Source organism: Lytechinus pictus, chromosome 10, assembly GCF_037042905.1.
Source record: "Lytechinus pictus isolate F3 Inbred chromosome 10, Lp3.0, whole genome shotgun sequence".
Classification (NCBI taxonomy): domain Eukaryota; kingdom Metazoa; phylum Echinodermata; class Echinoidea; order Temnopleuroida; family Toxopneustidae; genus Lytechinus; species Lytechinus pictus.
In genome coordinates, this window is record NC_087254.1 from 9,388,682 (window position 1) to 9,410,960 (window position 22,279).

The 22,279-nt window shown below is 36.4% G+C and overlaps 1 protein-coding gene and 1 long non-coding RNA gene across 2 annotated transcripts; one reads left to right on the forward strand and one right to left on the reverse strand.

The window, feature by feature from the left end:
* Window positions 1-315: 315 nt before the first annotated feature.
* LOC135155631 (uncharacterized) lies at window positions 316-4,750 on the reverse strand. Its single transcript, XR_010294776.1, has 2 exons — window positions 4,501-4,750; window positions 316-4,070 (listed from the first exon to the last, which is right to left on the reverse strand). It is a non-coding gene; the product is annotated as an uncharacterized LOC135155631 (long non-coding RNA).
* A 13,112-nt stretch (window positions 4,751-17,862) lies between these two features.
* LOC129269813 (uncharacterized) lies at window positions 17,863-21,897 on the forward strand. Its single transcript, XM_054907293.2, has 3 exons — window positions 17,863-18,291; window positions 19,611-19,804; window positions 20,373-21,897. The coding sequence occupies exons 1-3, from the start codon at window positions 17,946-17,948 to the stop codon at window positions 21,813-21,815; spliced, it is 1,983 nt and encodes a 660-aa protein (XP_054763268.2). The 5' UTR covers window positions 17,863-17,945; the 3' UTR covers window positions 21,816-21,897.
* Window positions 21,898-22,279: the final 382 nt, after the last annotated feature.

Here is a 22,279-nt window from a genome sequence, read left to right on the forward strand (position 1 = left end):
TCGTCAATGTAAAGAAGAGGGGGAGTCAAGAAAGAAAGTTGGGGAGATTTACAAACAAGGAAAGTGTTGAAATGATGAATGCAAATTAAAATAGAAAGCCAAGAAAATTAACAAGAGAGATAGGAATACAATTCAATAGAAATCTTAGCAACGAAGAAAAAGGGGAATTACAAACTTTAGTGATGAAAACACGACAAATTTGAAGGAAGAGACAGTGGGTGTGAGAAAAAGAGAGAGAGGGGGGGAGAAGGGGGGTGCAAATGGGACGAGTTCTATATGAATTCAGTTCGATAATAAATACAAGTAGCCAAAAGGAGATGTAACACGCTTATTTAATAATCAGGCAAAATCCATTCATTCATAAATATATATGAATGGATGAATGAATGCATTCATATGAATCATTGAATAAGTGAGTGAATGAATTCTTACCACTCATTCATATAAATGAATGAATGAATTTTGCCTAGGTGATTGCAAGTTCAAGCAAAAGTAATACACAGAATCGAAAAAGAGTGAAATCACATACACAGTCATCGTCAGGTACAACATGTATGAACTAAATAACATTCAAATGTATGACAATTCTTTGCTTCGTCCGCCTTGGGTATCCAAATTAACCATAAGGGTAGTTACAATCAGGAATATTCAACTGTCTCATTTGACCTAACAAAAAAGTTGTCTCGTTTTTCCTATTTTTGTATTATAAACAAGTGAAATAAAAATTTTCTAAAATTTCTAGGTATATTATGGTGGACCACTTTATTATTTTTTTTATTACATGTGCGGTCAATCGCTTTATTTTTTTTCGGAGAAGAAACTTTTGGACAAAAATAGATTTGACAACATTGGAATGTGAACTGTGTGAAAAATAATTGGATATTGGGCAAAGTAAGCATTATAAGTTTGTTGCATAATACAAGTGATCTTATAAACAAAAACGTTGTTCATCAAGTAATGGCAAACTATGCGTAAAAATTCGAAATTCTGAGAGGACATTTTTGGAAAGAATTGGCACCACATTTTGGGCTTACAGTCACAAAAATCAAATCAATAGCTTCTGGGAGTTTTTTTTTAACAAATGCATTTAAATAATCAATTTAATTGGTAAAACAATTCCTTATAATAGATACTCTGGCTCAAAATTGAAAAAAAAAAAAGGAATGCGACAGTAATGTCTGCCCTAAAATATCAGATTTGGTCAATTTTAGAAGCAATCATAATATTTAGTATTTTCTTTCCTATTCCAGGTTGCTTTAAAAGTGCCCAAGTAACTTGCTATTGAAGATTTGAGATAACAGTACACATATTTCATTTTATGATGTACAGAAATCCTTTTTCTTTTTTTAAATTTGTTTTTTTACAGTATACCCTGATTGTAAACAACCCGTAACCACAAGCCGGACTATACAGTGCGTCCCAGAAAAAAAGAAACCGGGATTCCCATGTCATTTTTTTCTTCAAACGCAAATTAATCATATTTAATTTACATAATCATATAATTCAACTATTTCTCTTTATTTTGATACCTAATATGTGACGAAAACTTCACGCATTAATGAGCAAAACGAGTTTGAAATTTTAATGTCAAAACCAGATTGCGCAGAAAAATTGGACAAGATTGGTTCGTGATCCGACAAACGTGCTTCTTCGACGATTGGCTCATTAGCATTTCTTCTGTATTCTTTTATTTTTTTAGGATTCAGCGCAAATCGTTTCTGATATGCCTCAGTATTTATTGTTTGTAATCTGCCATGTGTGAACGATTTGCTAAGCTTTTGGTTTCAAATTAGAGAGGAAATTCCACTCTTGCCATGAGTATCACACTTATAGTAAAAACATATTTAATAATTGTGAAATCTACCTCTAAAAACGGGTTTCCTTTTTAGTGGGACGCACTGTATTTTGGCGCAATCGTGTCAAAAATTGGCACGCATATTGTCATTGGCATAAGCTATAAAATTGCGCTGCTAATTATGATTCCATTGATTATGCTCGTTTATGCATGAAATTAGAATTCTGCTCTAAACAAAGAAAAAAGAGTTGAATTTTCATAATTTGGGGTCAAGATGTTCTTTGTAGTTTTCTAAGTAAATCTAATTTGTAAAAAAAAATATATCAAAAGTAATTTCCGTCGTTTTGCTCTTCATTGTTTCTTCGATGGCATTTTCTGTGACGCTATTTGAATCATAAACATAAAATCAATTGATTTGACATAGTACAAGTTAAATTAATAACACATTTATAAATTTTGGCAAAAACAGAACCAGCATTGGATATGTACATGACAAAGGACATGTTACCTCATTCGTAACATTATTTTGTCTGAATACCGAAAAAAAAAGATCATGGAGAAGAGTGGGCCTCACAAATTTGGAAGATAAGCCATATGATTGATTATTATATTGATCAAGGAATCATACTTAATTTTCTTGGGATCCGTCGGCCAGGAGGAGACAAACTGGTCCTGTGCCCGCTGTCATTACAAGGCAGGGGCAGTGGAAACAGGGGGGGGGGGGCTGGGTGGGCTTCAGCCCCCTCCCCATTTAAAAAAAACAAGAACCGTGTACAAAAACGTAAAATTTACCTTTTGATTGTTAAAGTGGAAGTTCACCCTCAGACGAGAGGTTTGTTGTACAAAAGGCAGAAAAAAATAACTAAAAAAAATATTGTGAAGGTTTCTGGAAAATCCATCAAAGATTAAGAAATTTATTAGAATTTTTTTTTTTTAACGTCATATACTAGCAGCTGCCCCATTTGGTAAATGCATAAATGCATGAATTTCAAACTTGTAATGGTTCTTGATGACTTAATTTTTGTTTCTTTCAGGAGTGGGTGTTAAGTGATGTCTATTGATATACTGAAGGAACATTAAAACCCATATCCAATTTTCTGAGAAAATTACAATTGATTTTTTTTTACCACATGATAAATGTGGGAAAGCTGCTTGTATATGACGTCACAAATAAAAAAAATCAAATAATTTTTTTATTTTCCTCAGACCTTTTTAAATTCATTTTTCTGCGACTTTTTTCAATAAACTTTTGTCAGGGTGAGCCTCCCCTTAATAAGTTATCATCCTACCATCTTATGATACCCTACACATTTTTTCCCTACCCTAAATAATGGCTCAAATATATAATTTTCATGATAAGCTAATACCCTTTCCATGCGCACTTAACGGTTGAAAAGTAAATAATTTTTGTATGATTTTGGCCATTTTGATACCATTTTTACTCTCCGTGGGTACATCGCCCGGTCGTGAAAAACAAACTTTTTACTGCTTTTGTGGACAAGCATGGTTTCCAACCTTGTAGTGACAGTGGCACCCCTATTGGGCCAACGGGATTCTTGATCATAATTATAATACTCCTCACCCCCCCCCCTCACCAAAATATGATGAGATGACTGCATCGGGTGAACTTTCAAACCATGGTGTGTCGACGTGTCGGATTGGGACATTCGTTGACCGAAATCCACCGTCCACATCCTATTTTTTTTTTTTTTTTTTGGGGGGGGGGGGGTTATCTCAAGTGGGAAATCGACGTCAGATCTGGGCCCCGTCTTACAAAGACTTACGATTGATCCAATCAATCATAACTCTATGGAAATCCATCAGTGTCATAATTTCTTCGACAGGAAATTTGTAAAATGTCCTTTGTAAACAAAAGAGAACATACCAAATTGTCAAGAAATCAATGAATTTATGGATATACATTCATATCTAGAAATTTTTTTGAACAAACAAGCATTTTATATGTTGACGTTGATGGCCGTCCATATTTGCGATTGATCGGATCAATGGCAACTCTTTGTAAGACGGGGCCCAGATCTCATATCTCCAAAAGACAGCCATACAGGGTTGCCTTCCAAGGAACATTCTCCTGTCCACCTGACCTCCCGTCACCTCCTGATGAAAACCTGCTCCTATCCACGTTCGGTTGACCAGTCCGCGTGGATGGTGATGCATGGGCTCTCGAGCGTAGAGCTACTCCACTTCAACTGTGAATCAGGACGTATCGATGGGGTAGAAGTAGAAGTTTTGGTCGACACACCAGGTTGTTCTTGCGCTGATGGAAAAAGAAAACAGAAAAGTAATGAAACAATCTCATACATTAATGTTCCGTTTTTCTTCGATGTCATTCAACAAAATACTAAGGTACGAGATTCCGGGGAGAACAATTTGAATATCCCTAAAGAAACCTCAAGGGAAACCAAACTGACCTGAACAAAAGGACATTTGAATTCTAGAAGGGGATAAGTATATCAATGACCTGAAAATGTGACCGGTTATAAGCAGCAATTCATGGCCAGTATAATTCCTAATCAAACAATGCGAGCGCGAAGCGCGAGTTGATTTTTTTTTCTTATATACTGACTAAAAAAAAATCATTTCAATCGCTTTTTGTTTAAATTCGTGACGAGGGTAAGTTTATCATCGAAGAAAATGAAGCCAGCGCGAAGCGCGAGTTATTTTTAAATTATATGGGATATACCAACCTGAAAACGGGGCATTTTTAAACAGCGATTGAATGACCAATATGCTGACGCCTTCCAAGCAAGCAACACTCTCTTGTCCAGCTGACCAGCCATCATCTCCTGATGAAAACCTGTACCCAACTCCTCGTTGATGGTCATGTGTGCTCGAGCGTAGGACAATTCCAATTGTGACTCTGGGTGTATTCAATATTTTTTCCCGGATTTATGGGGCAGAAATCCTGGTCGACGCCAAGTTGATCCTAATGCGCTGATGGAAAAATAAAACAGAACAGACAACAGTGAATCAGTCCTATCCATACATGTTCCGTTCCTCTATTACTATATCACCCCCCCCCCAAAAAAAAAGACTTAGAATCCGCTATCATTCATGATTATGGCAACTACCATGATAACAGGGCTCAGCAACAAATCATAATCATTGTTACAATGGAAATATCAATATCCGCAAATCAAAAAAAGTTGTAACACTTTGATCCTTTTTCCCCTGGTGTGTCTCGAATCACGAAAAAGATTGCAACACAATTAAAGTTAATGCACAACGCTAACTACAACTCAAACACTAGGCCTATGTTATTTTGTTGTTCTTTCAAAATCAAACACGAAAAACAATTCATTCATTTTACAGAAATACCCAGAAGCAAAACGACAGCTGTACATGTGTATTATTATTTATTATTATACTTATGATGCTGTTGTTTTTCATTTGTTTGAAAATTTTCATTGTGTTCTATATTGCTAAATAAACTCCATATCCCGTAAAAATAATAATAATAGCAGGGCCCGCTGGGAGAACAGTTTTCGGAACTGAAGCGGCTTCCCTGGGTAAATATACCTGTATTATTATTATTATTATTATATTATAAAAAGGATCCAGATCTCATAACAGCCGTCAGAATTAAGGTCACTAACATTATACAATTACATTGAACTAAACCGCAAGGTTTCGATTTCTTAAAAAAAAAATACAATTGCCATTATCTCTTGCCGGTGATGGTTCATCATATCTGACATTGCGAGCGAACTAAAAAATGGACCTGTTTTAAATACAGATACTATGTGAGCGCGCAGCATGAGCACTTTTTTTTACACTATATATATCCTGAAAAGGGACATTTCAAGATACTCCTAAACTCACGAAAAGGATAATATACCGACAAATGAATAATATGAGCGCGAAGCGCGAGCATTTTCCCCCCTTTTTTTGAGATTTAGAACTGTAACGGAACATTTTTCAAGCAGTGTTTATTTTCATAACATGAATCATAATTATAATCATAACAAGTAAACCTACAGAATACTATTTCGAGCGCGATTTGGGAGCTTAAAGGAGAATGAAACCCTTGAAACCAGCTGAATCTATATCAAAGAGAAAAATAAAAGAAACATATTGTTGAAAGTTTGAGGAAGATTGAATGAATAATAAGAAAGTTATGAGCATTTGAATATTGAGATCACTAATGCCATGTAGATCCTCCATTGGCAATGCGACCAAGATCTGTGATGTCACACACGTACAACTCCCTCATTACTTTAGTACTTATTTCACTTATATTCTCATTTTTATAGAGTCTATCACAAGGTGAGGTGTTCTCTTTATGAGAGGACAAGTACAGAGGTTTTACAACATTATATCATTGATGAATCGTTTGTCATATGATTATAGAATGAGCAAAAAGGGATGTTTTGGGGTATATTTTCAGTGTCCAAAAGGGGAGAGTTGTTCATCTGTGACATCATAGATCGTGGTCGCATTGCCAATGGGAGGATCTCCACAGCATTAGTGATCTCGACATTCAAATGCTCATAACTCTTCTATTGCTAGTCCTATTTTACTCAAACTTTTGTTGATCTTATTCTTTGATTTTTCTGCTTTCACAAAAGCTAACTTGCTCCAAGAGTTTCATTCTCCTTTAATGACCCAACATGAGAAGGACAGACTTTTGGTGATAGATTTTGACACAATCTTCAGATAATTATTCATCACACTTTTTCCTCCCTTTATTATATTTTGGCGTATAATAGATGGGGACTTTGGGCTATGCCCAAAAACTTTCCACTACCAAAAAGAGAGAGAAAAAAAAACGAAGAGAGTAAAAATGGTGAACTTTGACTTTAATATTCAGAATATTATGTCAAAAGCTATCACAAAAATAGACTTTCTTAATCTTTGCTTGTTCGCGTCTATTGTTTAAATAGAAATCCTGCGTCGTATTACGTCATGTTTTTTTGGCTCACAAATTGCTTACTAATTTGAGTAAAATGTGTTTTGCAATTACTTTCGAGTTACCTTATGAGACATTTTCTTTCTCTTTTTTTTTGTGGGGATGATGGGTAAATTCTGATGTCACTCCACAGCGAGTGAAAAATACATAATTATTTACCCTCTAAATTCAATCTTTTTCAGGATTATTTCCACTCATGTGATTTACAAAATCTCTCACAATATTTGTTCATACTGGAGCGTTGTGGTCCAGTGGATTAGTCTCTGGACTATGAAACAGAGGGTCGTGGATCCGAATCCCAGCCATGGCGTAATTTCCTTCGACAAGAAATTTATCCACATTATGCTGCACTCGACCCAGGTGAGGTGAATGGGTACCCGGTAGGAAGAAATTCCTCGAATGCTCGAGCGCCCGATCAAGGTAGCCGTGCTAATTAAAGCCGGGGTAATAATAATAGCAGGGAGGACACTGGGAGAACAGTTTTCGGAACTGAAGTGGTTACCCCGTGTAAATATGCCGTTATTATTATTATTATTACTATGAATAGATTAAAAAAAACGGAGAGGGAATACCTTTATCTCGGCAAAACTCAAGCAATCCAGAGTGCAATCTGACGGTGACTCTGAGAGTACCATTGCTGAAATCACGATCAATTATCTCTTTCGTGAAGATCCATTGGTTTGTGAAATTAGCTATCCCAACGAGGAATAGGGTAACATAGGAACCAGCCACCGCCCAGTTCGTCAGCCCCAATAAAGTTAGGTTCTTGTATTTCATCTTGCTTTTCCTCTCCTCGATGTTTTAATTTGTATGGGTTTTTTTTTTAAGAATTCGTTATTTTCCTTTCAAGATACCTTTAGCTGCTTAAAATTACCAAATGCTCCTCTAAAATTTTTAGCTCCCTCCTTCACAAATCCGTGTCTCTATTTCTCAGCTCTCCGTCACTGTTTTTTTTTCTCTCGAAGACTTATAATTCAGTTGACAATAGCTTCATTGATATGATATTACTCATGTAAATCAAATTCACTTCGTTGATATATCCCGGGGATATATCAATCGTCACAACAATATAGCTACACTTCTGTCACAAGCGGTGTGTAGAGAAAGATAAACCATTAAAAAATATCATGAGATGATTTGTTTTCACACGAAATAGTCGTTGAAATATTGATCTCCTGTCATGCCTGTGATGATGTCCAATATCGTTTGTGAATATATAGCTGATGATGAAAACAGGATGCGGTATGTGTCTGAGATGGAGAGAACACGAACACCCCAACGCTCACAATAACGAGGCATCCAGGTCTTAAAGGAAAGCATCCAAAAGACACTCACGGAGACAACTTCAATCAATAATTTCAGGAAGACGGCGCAAAAGATAATTATATATAGCAAAACTACGCCTCATTTAAATGACTGAAACTGGAGCATAATTATATGAATTTAGATTCTGCTCCTGCTCGAGGCATAATCATCCGTAGCGGATGGGGGATGATCAACTCCAAATAACTCCCCAACATTCGATATATATGCATCTTTCTCCCTTTCTCAGCGCGTTTTATCTGCTCAAGCAAGATGGATCAGGCCGGGAAAATGCATGGGAAGAACGTTCGTGTGCGGCGCACGTTTCAGAGCAGTTTTTCTCACTTGCCTTCAAAATTACAAGCTAAACAATTTCTGTTTCGAAATGAAATATAAATAAGCTGTTATAATGATGTGTGTCTTCCTCGTATTGCGTGTATGCACCCTCCTTCCTTTTACGTGTCACAACACCCAGGCTGTTTGTAGGAATTCAGTTGTTTTTTGTTACTTTTTGTCTCAAATATTTCCCTCTCCTTGTTTCATTAGCTTTTCTTACCCCTCTTACTCAACAAAAAGTAAGCCCCCCCCCCTAATAAAAATGTTGTAACTCTTGAGCGAAATAATTTTGAGATTTTTAATTTCGCAGGTAGTGTTTTGCACTTGTTGAACTACTCCTGTGCAAAAAATGAGATTGCTCTGTTGAGGCATACAGGAGTAATCAAAGGTAAAACTAAAAATAACAATTTTTTTTAAAGTCACAAGAGTAATTTTTCGTATTGTACAGAAATGGGCGAAATTTGTTTCTGGTTGACTGTTAATGTGCTTAATAGTTTACTAGCTATACATTATTTTACCACTCCACACAAAATATTGATAACGTATTGACAAGGTTGAGTGGTCACAATACAGGTGACGTATCTTCATAGTGGTTTATGGTAGCGCCCTCAATAACTTAAAGGAGAATGAAACTCTTGGAGCAAGTTAGCTTTTGTGAAAGCAGAAAAATCAAAGAATAAGATCAACAAAAGTTTGAGTAAAATAGGACTAGCAATAGAAGAGTTATTATGAGGCGCCGAATGTATGAGGCGCCGAATGTACCAATATTATATAGAACAATTATTTGTTATATAATCATTATTTATTAAATAATAACTATTATCTATATATAATTTACATTTTATTTGTAAATAACTACTATTATATAAAATAACATTTCTAATTATTTGTATATAATTCCAAGTAATACTTCATTATTTGTAAATAATAATAGTTCGACATTCCATTATTTATAAATAATGATTATTTGTTTTTCATTATTTACAAATAATGATTATTTGTTTTTCATTATTTATAAATAATGATTATTTGTTTTACATTATTTATAAATAATGATTATTTGTTTTTCATTATTTATTTGTTTTTCATTATTTATAAATAATGAAAAACAAATAATCATTATTTATAAATAATGAAAAACAAATAATCATTATTTGTAAATAATGAAAAACAAATAATCATTATTTATAAATATTTGTTTTTCATTATATAATAGTAGTAATTTACAAATATATAGATAATAGTTATTATTTAATAAATAATGATTATATAACAAATAATTGTTCTATATAATATTGGTACATTCGGCGCCTCATACGTTATGAGCATTTGAATGTCGAGATCACTAATGCTATGGAGATCCTCCCGTTGGCAATGCGACCAAGATCTATGATGTCACAGATGAACAACTCTCCCCTTTTGGACACTGAAAATATATCCCAAAACATCTATTTTTGCTCATTCTAATCATATGACAAACGATTCATCAATGATATAATGCTGTGAAACCTCTGTACTTGTCCTCTCATAAAGAGAACACATCACCCTTGTGATAGACTCTATAAAAGTGAGAATATAAGTGAAATAAGTACTAAAGTAATGAGGGAGTTGTACGTGTGTGACATCACAGATCTTGGTCGCATTGCCAATAGGAGGATCTACATGGCATTAGTGATCTCATTATTCAAATGCTCATAACTTTCTTATTATTCATGCAAGCTTCCTCAAACTTTCAACAATATGTTTCTTTGATTTTTCTCTTTGATATGGATTCAGCTGGTTTTAAGGGTTTCATTCTCCTTTAATTCATTTTAGTGACCTAAAAACGAATCATTCTAAGACGAATAGGATCGAATACTAACAAGTTATGTACGTAAGCGCTGGGGTGTGCAAGCAGAATTTTTGGTCTATACTTAATATGAAAAGGGGACATTTAAAGCATTTAAAGGAGCTCACGTACACACCAAATGATATACTTTTTTGGAGACCATTCATTCGTCCGACTACTGAAAAATTGCTCTCTCGCTTCACTCGCTTGCTGCATAATCAGCCGAACTGTAATTTCGCAGTGCATGTCACAACAAACCATTAAACCCCCTTTTTATGTACCTCCGTATGCATAGCCCTTGATATAGGGGTACCCCCAAACTTTTGAATTTCACCTCAATATATATAATTTTGTAGGCACCCGGCCCCCAACAGTTTGGACCGGATTACGCCATCGGTGGTGCCATAAATCAGCAGGCAATTGCAAAAGTAAAAAAAAAAATCATAAGATTAGTATAGTATCCAGATTAATTAATCCAAAATTCTACAATACATTGATAAATCTCATCAGTGGCGTACCGTGTGTCATCGCATGGGCACCAGCAAAAATTTTGAATCATTTAGTGAGCGCGTTCATAGCCAGGTAGACCTAATACAGACAAGGACCGTGCCATTTAATGATATGTATCTCACTAATCAAATAACTCGAGCGTGAAGTGCGATCTGAAAATTTTTGATATTCAGACCTAAAAAAGGACATTATAAGCAAATTTTTGTAATCATGATAAGTACAAGTCTCACTAAACAAACGATGCGAGCACGGAGCGCGAGCTGAAATTTTTGTATATTATGATCCCAAACAGGGACAATTTACGGACTATTTTTCAGGAATTCATGAAGAGTTTCCCTACATATCTCACTTTAGAAATCTAATGCGAGCGTCAAGCGCGTGCTGAATTATTTTAAAGAATTACATCTAAACACACGAAGCACTTTTTACTACTGATACCATGAACAAGTCATGATACGTATCTCACTAATCAAATATTGCGAGCGTAAAGCGCGAGCTGATTTATATTAAACAAATATATCAGGCTTTGAGAAAGTATAGTGGAATTATTTATCCGAGGTTGGTCTGGCAATTACTATTTTTCCCGAGGGGCGAAGCCCCGAGGGAAACATATAGTAGTTTTGCGCCAGTCCAACCGAGGATTAATAATTCCCACTATGCTTTCGAATGAAACGCCTGATATATTTGTTTTATATCCTACTTTTAATAATTTTTAACCAAAATCTATGCGCTGAGCTTGCAAAGTCCGGTTACTTGCGTTGAATTAAAGACGTTCCACAGTTATGTTTGTGCGCATTATGATCTGCGCATATTTAACACTCTGCGCGCTGACGTCACAATAAGTGAACAGGTGATTAATTAGCTGTGGATATGAGCTGATTTTTCTCATCATCTGCACCCTAACTGCAGATCCGATGCGTTATTTTATGAAGCTAAAAAAATGGAATTATTCCATGGATCATTTAAAAAATATCTCTACAATTTCAAAATACTTTACTCTGCAGTACTGCCAAGAATCACGAATATGACCCCAAGTTTGAATAAATAGTAGAGTGGTTTTTATTTTTCTTCACATAGATACAAAGCATTTGGCGCATTTTTGGTGTTTTAAAAATCACATTTGCTCTTATAAAAATGCTGATAGTTTGAAAACAAGCACATGAACCCCTATTTTTTAATGTTTGTACCTCTTAGGTATAGCTTACTCTACAACCTTGCAAATTTTGGTGAAAATGACATGGATTTTGAATAAAGTGCAGCATTTATTGTACTTTTGTAGTCTGTTATTGAAATTTCACATTTTTGAGATTGGGTTTTTGTTATCTTTTTCGCCATTTTTAAGAACTGACTGTGCTGTTAGACTTAAAGTTGCAAACAAATAGCACCATACATAGATTCTCCATTCTAACGATACAATTATTAACTATCTTGCAAAATTTGACGACTTTTTCATGTATTTTGACTGAGTAATAGAGGTTTAAACTCATTGTACTATTCTTGCGAGGTCTAAAAATGCCAAATTCTTTTTAATGCGCAATTCTTAAGAACATCAATTTGGGTGAACTTTGAAGCTCTACAGCAAAAAATCAAGCACATGGACCTATGTTAATTTTTGCATATTTCGAATATTAAGGTTCTAAAGTATCTATGTTGAAAGTTTGGTAAAAATGGCATGGATTTCACTTTAACTGTGGAACGTCCTTAAATACTTTTCTCCGAGCCACCGCGCTCAGCGGAACGCAGATTAGTGCCTGCCCCGACGCATCACGGGACTTGGCCGGGAGAGAGAGCGCGCTGGCCGGTGCGCCCGAGAGTTTAGCTAGATATCCAGTTTTGTGAAATAATGACGTCAGAATATTGGTATATCCAAAAATATATCGAGGTCTGACGTCACGCAACATCATAGTTGAAATATATTCGGTCACATGATGCTACTTGAACCAATCACTATACAGGATTTACTCTGTGTGTAGGATATAAATATATATATATATATATATTCAGACCTGAAGAAGGACATTATAACGCTTGTTTGTAGGAATTCATTAAGACCGTATGTACATGTATTTCACTAACCAAATGATGCGAGCGCAAAGCATTTTTATATTCACAAAAGGGGACATTTTAAGGACTGTCTTTAGGAATTAATGAAGAGCAGACATATCACCAATCCGCTAATGCAAACCAAAGCACGGACTGTAAATGTTTTATATTCAGACCTTAAAGGGGGGGGGATCACAAGCATAATTGCATAATTATGTCACTACATATAATAATAACGCTCGAAGTACGAGGAAATATATTTGGTGTTTATTGACTTAAAAACGGGATAGTTTTCGTACCATTAAATCCCCTTGAACAGGATTATTTATCTCATTAAACAGACAATGCGAGCACACATAGGCCTTAAGCAAATTCTGTTTCATAAAATTATGAAAAAATATATCTCATGTAATATGATATAATATATATCTCCCTTTCCTCCGGTTTTTTGCCAGCCGATGGGGGGGGGGGGGCACGTGCCCCCCCCCCCCCCCCCCGTAGTTACGCCACTGAATCTCATGGTCATTGTTCATAAAAATCACAGTATAATAGTGTTCTAGGTCAAACCATATAAATTTATTTACATACCAACCCATTTTGAATCAAGTTAGAATAGCACCACCATGATCATGATCATGAAAACTAAACCAAGTGACAAAATCCAACAGATCGTGAACCCACTTGTTCACTGCAACCACCCTGCCTGCGGGGAATCTACATGTAGATCTAGGCAGTATACAGCACACATTTTTTAAATCATTCAAATACCACTTTTGTAACAAAAAAATACTTATTTCCAGTAGCAATTTCTTTGTCATTAGCAACTTGGTATCACTTTTGTGTTCACCAGAGCGCTCAAATACTTGAATTTTGGGCATATTTTGGTGTAGGCTCTATATTGTGGAAAGTGAAAATTTCTATTTTCAATTTACAAAAAAAAACCTGAAAGAATTCAATTTACTTAAGAGCCAAGTTAGATAATGAATAGTTGTAATGGAAACTGACGGTTTCAAAAAATCAAGCATTTGTCCCCAAGAACAAGAGAAAACGAGCCAACCTTATTTCCCACACAGGGAGTATAGAGAACAAGGTTATATCATAACCTTATTCATTGAATGAGTGCGTGAACCAATGTTAGGCATTCCAGTGGCGCCATTACACCCCCTCCCCCCAAAAAAATGAGAGGGTCAGACATTACGTCAGGGGCAAAATTTCTTTTGAAAATATGACCTTTTTTATGCAAAAATCTAGGTTTGTCATGGATTTTGACATAATATTCAGAAGATGATAGCACTCTTTTCATATCACTTTAGTTTTCTTTCCGTTTCCCCCTTTTTTCTTGGTCGTGGAACCTTTGGGAACATGGCCTCCAAGCCCCCATCTGTATATGCCAGTGAGGCATACATCAAATACGAGTACACTCGATTCAGTTACGTGTACCCTCCTCTCAACACATACTAGCAACATTCAAAGCTGCCTTCTCGCCTTAAAATAGCACTTTTTGAAGTTACAATTATTCTGTTAACATAATCACACTCACTACAACATGCAAAAAATCCGTCAATAATATTAGATGGTCAATTCCGCTGAAAATGTAATGCTGTAATCTAAACAAATACATCACAGTTGATAAAATTGATACAGGTATTAAAGAAGTGGAACGCCTCTGGTAGTCTCGCCTGCAATACGCAATTCGATATAGCAGCAGTGCTTCCTATGAAAACAGCTATTGAATAATAATTCACAGAAGAAAATATTAATAAGATAATAAAATATTATGTACATTGACCCAAAATTACCTTTGACCATGATCATGTGACCTAAGGAATGTGAAAAACTATCATTCACACTTGATTACCCTTATGTCAATGTTTCATAAAGCAAGTACCATAAACTTCCTAAGTTATGATGCCAATTCAACACTGACTCCCAACATGGACAGAGTTCATTGACCTTTAAATGACCTTTGACCTTGGCCATGTTCCTGAAACACACACAGGGTATTCGGGGATGCATTGCTGCTCTTATGTCCAAGTTTCATGAACTAAATCCATAGACTTTTAAAGTTATGATGACAATTCCACAAATACCCCCAACCTTACCAAAGTTTGTTGACCCTAAATGACATTTGACCTTGGTCATGCGACCTGAAATTAGCACAGGATGTTCAACGATACTTGATTGCTCTTATGTCCAATTTTCATAAACTAGATCCATAAAATTTCAAAGTTATGATGACAATTCCTCAAATACCCCCCAATATGGCCAATGTTCGTTGACCCTAAGTGACCTTTGACCTTGGTCATGTGACCTGAAACTCGCACATGATATTCAGGGATACATGGTTGCTCTTATGTTTAAGTTTCATGAACTAGATCCATAAACTTTTAAAGTTATGATGACAATTCCTCAAATAACCCCAACATTGCCAAAGTTTGTTGACCCTAAGTGACCTTTGACCATAATCATGTGACGTGAAACTCAGGCAGGATATTTAGTGATACACTATTACCCTTAAATGTCTAAGTTTTATGAACTAGGTCTATATACTTTTGAAGTTATGACAACATTAAAAAAAAATAATCTTGGTTAAGATTTCGATATTGATTCCCCCCAACATGGTCTAAGTTCATTGACCCTAAATGACCTTTGACCTTGGTCATGTGACCTGAAACTCGGGCAGGATGTTTAGTAATAGTTAATTACCCTTATGTCCAAGTTTCATGAACTAGGTTTATATACTTTTTAAGTTATGATGACATTTCAAAAACTTAAACTTGGTTAAGATTTCAATGTTGACGACGCCGCCGTCGGAAAAGCGGCGCCTATAGTCTCGCTCTGCTATGCAGGCGCCAGGCGAGACAAAAAAAAAACAATTCCTTGTAGAGACAGTGCAAATGGGGGTAAAGGGCATTGTTCATAAGCCTGTCACCAATGACAAACTTTCAATAAGTATATGCCAGAAAAAAAATAAACAAATAAAACAGAACAAAACAAAACACGAAGCGCGAAATGTTTTTTTCTTCATCTGATTTCTGTTATCTTTTTTATTTTCTTTATCCCTTCCTCCATTTTCAATTTTGTTCTCTTTCTCACCCCTCCCCCTTTTAACGCCACTGAATAGGGGGCTGCAACCTCTTCGGCTCCTTGGATTCCTCTTTTCCCCATCCTAATCTATTTGATGCAAAACAAGGCAAGGACGTTTGGGCTTCTAGATTCAAACTTTTTTTAAACCTAAACAATTAAACTGACCCCCCTCTGTCTCTCTTCTCCCCTTCAGCCCGTTTTCTTCCCCTTTTCGTTTTATTTCCCTTTCCCTTCCACTCCTTTTCTGTATCTTTTTCCCTTTTGGGCGGGGGATTCCTTTCGTTTGCGTCTTTTCCCTTTCCATTTTCTTTTTGCTCTTGAATTATTTTTTTTTCAGAAAAAATGATCAAATTAATAAATAGAATCAAATATTTTTGTTACAAAAGTGACATTTTAAATGATATATGACGTGTCAGTGCTGTTTGCATGGATCACTTGGCACAGGGAACAATTCCCAGCATAGACTCAACGTGCCTAGCTGTCACACAGACAATTAACAAGATGGTTATATACAGACTGCAAGTAGCGAACATCACACCAACTACTTTTGAACATTAAGATAATTATTTCACTTACCTGGTTAGCACCAAACTAATGTTCAAAACCTCTCCATGAAGTTCTCACATTTTCTCTCACACGCAGTAATATCATGAAAACAAAATCTGTCGATATAAAGTTGTCTTAGGATCAGCCATCTTTAAATCCATGCGGTCGCTTAGTCTCAGCAGTCACGTCTTTGCTATTGTACTTTTATTCACGGCTGCATTCCTTTTGGCAAAATACATTCACTCCCGATCGTCTGCCCAACCGCTATTCAAATTCAAATTTCCCGCCATTATGCGCTCCTCCTTTTCGCCCCAGTGACATACTACAATGGAACATTCGTGGATTAATTGTGATTGCCTCTGTCATGTCGTTTCAATAAAATTCCAGGTTTCTTTTACGGCTCATAGCCAAAGAAATGAGAAAAGGGAAAATAATCCCTCTTAAAAAATATCGTGAACTAACCCTTTGCCATTTTGATAAAAAATATTATTTTTGAAATTTCGTTATAAGTGCCCCGAACCCCAATTACCCCATACCTTGCCATTTTCTTTGAAAAGGTGACGAATTGGGGATTTTGATGCCGACACAGTTAGGCCCTACTAGGTGTATTAATAGAAAAAGAATATAAATGAACGAAATTTGTTACTAGTAAATCATGAACTAATCTATAGGCCTATATAACCTTTTTAAAGGTACGATTCTATGATATAAACCCCCATTAAATGAATAATGATCGACCTGAGATCGGTAGAACGAAGATATTCTAAAGAGAAAAAAGACATTATTTTATTTTATGTTGGATAAAATTAAAAAATAATCCCTTGCCATATTTTTTACAGTAAAGATTCCATGATAAAAAAATGCACAAAGTCACCCCTCAGTACAAAGTTACTCGGGGTAGTAATCTTTCTGGGATAAAGGGACATTAATAGTATATACAAAGTATATAGAGGAACAAAATGTGTCATTTCTGATAAAAATCATGAACTAATTAGCCCTTTGCCATGTCTTTGCCATTGTCTTTAAAAACAAGGATTCCGGTAAAAAAAAAAAACACGACACAACCTCCGTAAACAATTAATATGGGTTATAATCGTTTTTCTGGGATAAGGAGCCAGTAAAAGAAAAAGAAAGAGAAAATAAAGTTTTAATGTTTTTGATTTAAATCATGAAGTACGTATCCCTTAATTACCCCGTTTATTTACGTGTTTTTCAAAGTAGAAAGGCTGATAAAGCAGCCATATTTTCTACTTTAACTTTTTAACTCTACTACTACCTTTGCTAAAACTAACTTTACTTCGATATTGCCGAGCTTCACTTATTATGACGTGCGCAATGACGTGCATTTTGCGCGTTTTAATAAGGCCTAATGATAGGCGCATGGCCTTGTGACGTCACAAAAATTCACCTGTTCCTAGCTAGATCTAGAGCGCTGCCGCATCAACAAAAAGATATTCAAAGCTAATTAGCCAAGAATATGGAAAACCCATCTAATATGATGCGTGCGAAGTATTAGAAATGTAAACGTCTCAAGGCCTTTGAAATCGGGGGCAACATTTCGGCCTGTTTAAATGGCATATTTAGTCGAAAAATCGTTGCAACAAACGCAAACTATTCCAAACGACCGAGAAAGGCGTTTGATAACTGGATTACAAAGCGCGGCTTCGGCGGTCCGCTCCGCTGCCGAGGCTGACAAAATATTGTTCAAGAAAGCGCGCGTTTTCATGAAGTGTCGCCCCCAAATCAAGCAAGTAATTTTTAACATCAGTCACCAACTTTACCAGTCGGGAAATTTAGAGGAAGACGTTCAACAGCTGAAGTGTGATCATTATGAGGGGGCTGTTCCGCCCGCTTCGTTGATTTGGGGAGAAAGGTTTGATCAGGATGTTCTGCAGTCGAGCAAGTCACTCAATGAAGGTAATTTGGATCAATTATGACCGAAGAATAATTAAAATCGGTTTATAATCGAATTGAATTTGGAACTGGAACAGCCATGTAGGCTTCTTTAAACGTGACCTAGAGCTAAATCAAACGAATAAAGTTTGAGATGATTATAAAGCGTTCTCATTGTCGTTGTGGTTGTTGTATAAAGAAATCATATGAACAGAAGAAAAAATCCAAAGAGGGGCGACAGAGAGTTCATTCCAATAACCATCAACAAGCACATAAATCATTAAAGAAGAGAAAAAAGAACCAGGGGAAAATATTTTAAAGAAAAGATAGGGTAGATCAAGCAAATCGACTAAAGGAACTTCCATCAAAATCGGTTACGAAAGTTGGAAAAGTCCTCAGTCAATTAATTTTAAAGAATCATCATTATCTCTTATTTGTGTCGAATACATTTCCCATATTAAACATTGAGCTCAGAGTTTCATCAACATTTTTGTCCGACAAGATATCAGATCTTAAATTTAATTGCTGGTACGGCTAGTACCCCATCAATAACCAACTACACGTACGTATACGTATCAACTGAATTAAATCCTGTTAAGTTACTAAATAAATTGGCGATTAAAAACATGACGCATTAATTTGGATAATTCTATATTGGTCCTATATTGGTATTGTAGTATCGGGCAAGCTTATAAGATTTCTGAGAACAGAATGTGAGTCAAAGAAGTGCAAACGAAGCCTTTGTAAAATAAGTTTCTGACGATGTGCACGTGCTGGGGTAGGCCTTGGTTCCTGACATAAAAAAAGAAAGAGCGTCTATAAATTTTTCATTGTGTAAAACTGCATAAAACCAACGTTACGTACTTAGCAATTAGCCTACAATTCATTTTTAAAAGGTGGAAATACGTGGAATGTCCAGTTCATAAAATGTCTTGCAATAGATAAGAAAATCAAATTATTCACTTGTTCTTTTCTCTCTTTACCTAACTTTTGGATATTTCATTATTTAGATATTTGGACATTTCTTAATTCAGATAAAGTTTGGCCATTAGATAACTTTGGACATATTACAACTTTTTGGACATTTCTTTTTTTAGATAACTTTTGGATTTTCGTTCATTCTGTGGCATGGCAGAAGCATGTGAAATATTTAATACATATAATATCTTTAAATAGAATTTAGTTTGAAAATCTTTTATTTCTTTCTTTAGATTACTTTTGGACTTACATTAATTCTGTGGGGTGGCGGAAGGATGATGAGGAACAGATGAAATAGTGATTACATAAAATGTCTTCAAATATAATTTATTTAAGCAATCGTTCACATTACTTTCTTTCTTCAGATAACTTTTGGACATTCGTTCATTCCGTGGCGTGGCAGAAGTTCAGCTCCATTCGCGTGACACAGGGAGCTCTCCTCGACAGTCTCCTGTACTCATACTACTCTCTGGTTCAAGATGGGAAACTCTATTCTTTCACGACCGAAGTCTTTCAAAAGAATGACCCAACGGTACATCAGAGAATGGCCGACAAGAAGGTACTGGCCTATTCTGTCTGGAATCTCATCCACCCCCCCCCCATTTTTTTTCAGATGAATAGTTCACTCTTAGCCCAAGTGGCGAATACAGGATGTATTAGAAACTGGGGGTCCAGAAAAAGGGCAGATTCTGACAAGCAAACATAAATAAAAGTTATAACTCCGATTACCCCCCACACAAAATAACTTTTCTTCTCTCCCCCAATAATTAAATGAACACTTGTTATAAAAAAATTACCAAAAAACAAATGGAATAAAACAAATACCAAAAAGAGATATACTTAACTATATATAAAGAAACATCTTGTACTGAATAAATAATGTTCTCTCTTACAGAATTGTTCTATTCTCCAAAGTCGGAATAACCTTTACCCATAAATTACATTACTATTAGTTTACTGTAGAGGACTAATCATAAAAAGTTTACATGCTCTAATTTCCATGGATGCCTTTTTTTTCTGCCTAAATATGCTCAGAACTATTATCATCTAGGTATAAAGAAGCTCATCCCAAGTCTGACAAACGCAATAGGTGAAATTGTATTCCTTCTGCTTCATTATCTTTTCAGAATGACGGTGCACCAATGAAGATAACTTTTACCTACTACGCTCCAAGTTTTCAGGCTCTAAGTGAGATTATATATGATCATCAGGGTTCAAGGGTCAGTCTAGAAACCTTGGCTCAGCAGAATGAAAGTCCAGAGAAACAGCCACCTGCTTCTCCCAATGGCTCTCTTGATTTTCCATGGTCAGCGGAGCCCAAAGAGAGCAATGCCAGTATAATTCATGCAACACCGATCAACCCTCCAAACTCTCCCACACCATCACGTTCACCAACGGAGATGATGCTCAAGAAGCGAAAGGACGAATCGTTGCTCGGTGGTCATCGGAATGCTATCGTCAAGTACCCATCAAGCTACTACAGTCTGCCTCTGCTGCTGCGCATCCGGTTCACGTTGGGATTGAAGCAGAAAGGCGATGATGGGATGGCCATCGAGGGCAAGCACTTGCAATGCCATCAGGAGGACAATGGACAGTATTCACCTTGTAGCCATGTGTATTTCACAAGGGAATCCAACAGGACTCAAGGTTACAAATCATCGCTGCAAGCAGTACGTGCCTCTTACTGTCCGCAGTCGCAGTCAGCCCGTCTTCCGTCACTAACGCCATCACCGACAAGGAACGATGCGGAGAAGAGCACACTGGAGACACGTAGAAAGAGCTCCTCCCCATTGCATAGTTGCCTGGCTACTCCCAATCATCAGCTGAAGGAAAAAGAGAGAAATAGCCCGGATCAAGAAAGTCCTACCTCAATGCGACCTGACTCCAAACGGACATTAACGTTTTCACCAAACCTGGAATACATCAACGTTGTACGACGCGTCACACCCGAACCCATCAGCCCCACCAAACCAAAAGAAAATGCCACTTTCAACACTGGTAAGCTCTACATCAACTGGAGTCTGGACAAGATGAGAAGAGAGCGGCGACTCGGAAAGTACCGTAAGAAGACTGGACCTTCTCAGAAAGCTCTATTCATGAGACTCCAGAAGCAGGAGATGGATAAAGATTACGTCCTTGGAAAGTTCTTTGCCGACCATCCACTGAAAGTGACAAGAGCAGATGGCGAAGGTAACGATAACTGTCCACTTCATGTGGAGCAGGAAGACATCCAAAGTGAGAAGTGTCTGAGACACAGGTCGCAGGAACCAAGACCTCTCACCATCATCACCAACCACAGTAAGATCAGAAAATTGCGGTTCAGTTCCGTCGGATCGGAGAAGCGAGCCGGTGTTCCCTCAGCCATCCCGCGACCATCGGGTTATGCTGACACTGTCAAAGAGTTCAGGAATGGATGCAACAGGAGTACCAAGCAGTTCATCATCAGGAAGGAGCAGGTCACCACGTCCGAGCCATTTGTCACTGTGACCAGCTTGACCATCAATAAAATACCACGGGAAGGTTTCGAGACGTGGCAGTACGCGACAGCAGATGCCATGCTGGATAAGTGATGAGGGAGCTTCATAACTGAAAGGGATGACTTCTTTAAATCTCCACTTTACAATCAAAGTTTTCTTATACACTTTGGAGAAAAAAAATCAAATATCAGAGGTTCCAAAGCTGTTCTAGGCTATTTATCCCCTCCCTGTAAGACCTACATGTACTTTGTAACAATATACTTCAGGAAATCAATGAGATAACATAATAATTCATCATCAAAATTCTGATTACAATTATCTAATTATATGATTTCAATTATAGAATGTGTAAGGCTAATTTTGAGTCGCAAAGTGAATATGAAATAAGTTTCTACAAAATTATGACAGATGTGAAAGTGGAGTTTTAATTATATTTTTTTTGCAATTCGGAAGTTTCCACCAATGAATATTTATTAGTTAGATTTGTTTTCAAAGTGCAAGCCTATTTAAGGTATATGATGATGTCCAAGCACAAAAGAGTGCTAATTATGCAAAAA